At 51.9% G+C, this 5,000-nt stretch overlaps 1 protein-coding gene across 1 annotated transcript in view; it reads left to right on the plus strand.

Moving 5' to 3' along the window:
* shank1 (SH3 and multiple ankyrin repeat domains 1) overlaps positions 1-5,000 on the plus strand; it is a gene marked incomplete at both ends in the record, with an annotated part of 37,748 nt that overhangs the window by 22,903 nt on the left and 9,845 nt on the right. Inside the window, 4 exons of the mRNA XM_084448334.1 lie at positions 2,663-2,745; positions 2,832-2,956; positions 3,180-3,315; positions 3,968-4,048. Coding sequence (XP_084304460.1) covers positions 2,663-2,745; positions 2,832-2,956; positions 3,180-3,315; positions 3,968-4,048 — 425 coding nt within the window. The remainder of the gene's footprint in view (positions 1-2,662; positions 2,746-2,831; positions 2,957-3,179; positions 3,316-3,967; positions 4,049-5,000) is intronic.

Consider the following 5,000-nt stretch of genomic DNA (forward strand, 5'->3'; position numbering starts at 1 on the left):
ATGTGTGTGTGCTCGTGTGTGTGTGTGTGGGTGTGTGTGTGTGTGTGTGTGCCTGCTTAGTCAGTCTCAGTGAACACTAGAAAGGGCTGCAGGGGAGTTAAGGAGATGAACAAGAGAAAACGTGCAAAGATATGGAAGAGAGATATGGAAGAGATATGGAAGAGAGATATGGAAGAGAGATATGGAAGAGATATGGAAGAGATATGGAAGAGAGATATGGAAGAGAGATATGGAAGAGATATGGAAGAGAGATATGGAAGAGAGATATGGAAGAGATGGAAGAGAGATATGGAAAAGATATGGAAGAGAGATATGGAAGTGATATGGAAGAGAGATATGGAAGAGATATGGAAGAGAGATATGGAAGAGATATGGAAGAGAGATATGGAAGAGATATGGAAGAGAGATATGGAAGTGATATGGAAGATAGATATAGAAGAGATATGGAAGAGAGATATGGAAGAGAGATATGGAAGAGATATGGAAGAGAGATATGGAAGAGATATGGAAGAGAGATATGGAAGTGATATGGAAGATAGATATAGAAGGGAGATATGGAAGAGATGGAAGATAGATATGGAAGAGATATGGAAGAGATGGAAGAGAGATATGGAAAATATATGGAAGAGATATGGAAGAGAGATATGGAAGAGATAAGGAAGAGATATGGAAGAGAGATATGGAAAAGATATGGAAGAGAGATATGGAAGAGAGATATGGAAGAGATATAGAAGACAGTATGGAATAAGAGATGTCTCCAGCCGAGCCTTAAGAAAGGGGGTTGGTAGAACCAGAGAGGATGCGTAGAGAGGGGGCTTGGAGGATGAGTAGAGACACAGATGTGCCTGATTATTCCTACTGACTTCAGATGTTTTCATAGACAAGTGAAGGAGAGAGAGCTGGGGGATGAAAGGAGAGAAAGAAAGAGAGAAACAGAGGTATGGGAGAGGAGAGAGAGAGAGAGAGATGAACAGATGGAGTGGGCTGGGACTATTTTGGTGTACAGTGGAATTATCAGCATGTGGTTACAGTAGCTACAGTATGTTACAGTGGAGACAGTATCTATACAAAACAGGTCTGGTTGTCTGACTGACTGACTGACTGACTGACTGGCTGACTGACTGACTGACTGACTGACTGACTGACTGACTGACTGACTGGCTGGCTGACTGACTGTCTGACTGACTGACTGACTGACTGGCTGACTGACTGACTGACTGACTGACTGACTGTCCCACTGACTGTCTGATCTACCAGGCAACCGACTGACAGACTGACACAAACATCTCCTTGACTTGACTCTGTGTTGTCAGGTGTTGAGTGACAGTTTCTCCGACTGGATCTGAAGCCTGGTACGGCAGCTCAACACTGCAGTGGCTTGCAGAGGAGCTAGCTAACTTCTGCTGATTCACCGAATGACTCACCGCCCGGTTGAATCACTTTGGTCACCGGTTGACCGACTGAGTCAGAGGCTTAACGAGTGAATCCACTGACGTACCGCTGCCGTACGGTACGGTTTGAGCGGACAGACGCACGGACGAGTCGCTAGGACAGACAGGAGCAACGACCGTCTTTGCTTGAGGCGAACAGGACAGTAGATATGCCGAGATCAAGCGAATCACAAGGAGATTCGTCCACAGCTGTTGTTACTGTGGCGTGCTCTCTTGGCATAGCTCTTCTTATACGATCATTCCCATGCTAGCTCTCCTATCGACTTCAGTATGGTGGTAGCCGCCGGAAACGGTCAATTATCGTTATCTCCCATGATCACTGTTGCCAGTTTATCCCCGAGGGCTGTTTCTGGTTTCTGCTAAGCGGACGAGCATAACCTAACCCTCGCATTCTCCCTCCTTCGGCTCCACGTACGAAGAATGTGGGTTCTCCCTCCTTTGGATGACTAATTCCATGTGATTAAGACGGCCCGGCTTTGCATACATCGCTCTGAAGCGTAGACCTGCTACACCATCAGCACCACCCCCCCCTCCACCACCCCACACACACACACACACACGTCCAGGCCGGCTTGTTGCTGAGGCAACCACCATCCAACCACCATCGTATATAGCATCTTGTGCGAGCGAGGTTCCAGAGCGTGTCCTCTGGGCTTCGCTGAGAGGCGGCAGAGCCCGGCCCCAGCTGGGCGCCATCTTACCTGCCCCCCCCACCCCCCCACCCAACTGCTGACCTCAGAGAGGACATAGGAAGTAGGGGAGGGAGCGGGCAGCTCGGGGGGGGGGGGGGGGTTGGGGGCAGTAGAGTATTCATCCATGGGCTTTAAAATCTCCCTCTCTCATTCCAGCAGGTCTCTGACCCCCCCCCCCCCCCGCACCCCCCCCATTCCAAGGATTAAGACTCCCTCTTGGTGCAAAGTGAATGTGCAGGGGTGTATGCCTTTCTCTCTCTGCTCATCCTCTCTCTCTGCTCTGTCTCTCTCTCTCTCTCTCTCTGTCTGTCTGTCTGTCTCTCTCTCTTCTCTCCTCTCACTCTTTCTCTCTTTTCATCTTCCTCAGTCACTCCCCGTCTTTCACACTCTCATTCTGTATGTTGCCGTTTTTTCCTCTCCTTCTCCTCGTTTTCTCCGGGGCTAATTCCCTCTCTCTGTCCCTCTCTCCTCTCCTCTCCCCTCCCTTCCTCTCCTCTCCCCTCCCCTCCTCTCTGCTAGTGACTATATAATCAAGGAGAAGACAGTGCTTCTGCAGAAAAAAGACAGCGAAGGTTTTGGCTTTGTGCTAAGAGGGGCCAAGGGTAAGGAAACATGCTGTTGGCTGACATCATCGGACAGACACACACACACACACACACACACTCTGATGCCGGTCTCTCGTCCTCAGCTCAGACTCCCATCGAGGAGTTCACCCCCACCCCAGCGTTCCCGGCGCTGCAGTACCTGGAGTCTGTCGACGAGGGGGGCGTGGCCTGGAGAGCTGGCTTGAGGATGGGGGACTTCCTCATTGAGGTACCGTATGTGTGAGACACCAGTGCGTTGAAGGGAGATGTAGTTTCCACAGTCCCTCACACAGTCACCTCATCCAGCACTCTCTCTCTGTCTCTCTGTCTCTATCTCTCTCTCTCTGTCTCTCTCTCTCTCTCGCTGCCTCTCTTTCTCTCTCTGCCTCTCTTTCTCTCTCTGTCTCTCTCACTCTCTCTCTTTGTCTGTCCTCTCTGTCTCTCTCTCCCAGGTGAATGGTCAGAACGTGGTGAAGGTGGGACACAGGCAGGTGGTCAACATGATCAGACAAGGTGGCAACAGCCTCATGGTCAAGGTTGTCATGGTAACCCGCAATCCCGACATGGAGGAAGGCTCCCGAAAGAAAAGTGAGGCACTTCAGGGTCAGGAGTGATGATGGTGATGGTGATGGTGATGGTGATGGTGATGGTGATGGTGATGGTGATGGTGATGGTGATGATGGTGGTGATTATGATGATGATGGGGGTGATGATGGTGGTGATTATGATGATGATGGTGGTGATGATGATCATAATAATGATGGTGGTGATGATTATGATGATGATGAGGATGTCGGTGATGATGATGGTGGTGATGATGATGATGATGAAAATAATGATGGTGGTGACGATGATGATGATGAGGGTGATGGTGATATGATGGTGATGATGAAGATGAGGAGGAGGAGGATGATGATGGTGGTGGTGGTGATGATGATGATAATGATGATGGTGGTGATGATGATGATGATGATGATGATAATGATGGTGATGATGATGATAATGATGATGGTGGTGATGATGATGATGATGATAATGATGGTGATGATGATGATAATGGTGATGATGGTGATGATGATGATAATGATGGTGATGATGATGTTGATGATGGTGGTGATGATGATGATAATGATAGTGATGATGATGATGATGATGATGATGGTGATGATGATAGATAATGTTGATGATGGTGATGATGATGATGATGATGATGATGATGATGACTCTGTCCCCCCCACAGTCCCTCAGCAGAGCAAGCGACTGAGCACGCCTGCCATCGCCCTGCGCTCCAAGTCCATGACCTCTGAACTGGAGGAGATGGGTAAGACGGGCAGACAGACACACAGCAGGCGGGGGAGACAGAGCAGGAGGAAGGATACACACATCAGGAGGAAGGATACACGCATCAGGAGGAAGGATACACATCCATAGGAGGTGTGAAGGGGCTGAGTGAGTGGAAAGAGAAGAAAGCAGGTGAGGAAGGAGGAGAAGGAGGGAGGGAGCGGAACGAGAAGGAGAGGAGAAACGACGCCGTGCAGAATGAGAGAGAGGGAAAGACGGGAGAGGCTGAGGAAGAGGAAGAGAGAGGAAGGTGAGAGGAGAGAAGAGCAGCGTGGGGGGGGGGGGGGGGGGGGGGGGGGTTAATTAGCTCGCTGCCGACATGGATAAGAGTCTCAATGCATCTCACTGTTCTTTCAGAGGTTCCACACTGTCACTTCCAGCACCCCCACTACAGGTAACCCCCCCCCCCACCCCCCCCCACCCCACCCCAACGATGTCCCCCCACCCCAACGATGTCCCCCCCACCCACCCCCTGCTGTTCCCTCTCACTGTCCTCCCCCGCACCCCCCAGCCCCCCCAGCTCAAGCCCCAGACCGCCCCATCCCTCCCGCCACCGCTCCACCTACAGCACGCGCCCTCCTCGGGCCGACCGAGAGCGCGTTGCCATGGTAACACTGCAGGGGGGTGGGCGTCGCTCGGTACGGGAGAGAGAGAGAGAGAGCGTTCGGTCCGCCGCTCGCTCGCCCCGCCACCGAGCACGCCCGGCGAGGCCGGACGATGATGATTAACGAGAGGAGCGAAGAGGAGGCGAGAGAGAGAGAGGGGGGGGGGGGTGAGCTCTCGGGCTGGTCCCAGGTCAGTCACCGGGCCGCGCCGCCCACCTTCAGGGGCCCGCCGTGCCCTCCCTCTCGCCGCTCTCCCTTTTCTAGGAATGCCCCCTGGGGACACGAGGCCTGGCCAGAGGTGCGAAATACACACCGGCTATCATCTCC

This window comes from Borostomias antarcticus (assembly GCF_949987555.1).
Source record: "Borostomias antarcticus genome assembly, chromosome: 14".
NCBI classification, from domain to species: Eukaryota; Metazoa; Chordata; class Actinopteri; order Stomiiformes; family Stomiidae; genus Borostomias; species Borostomias antarcticus.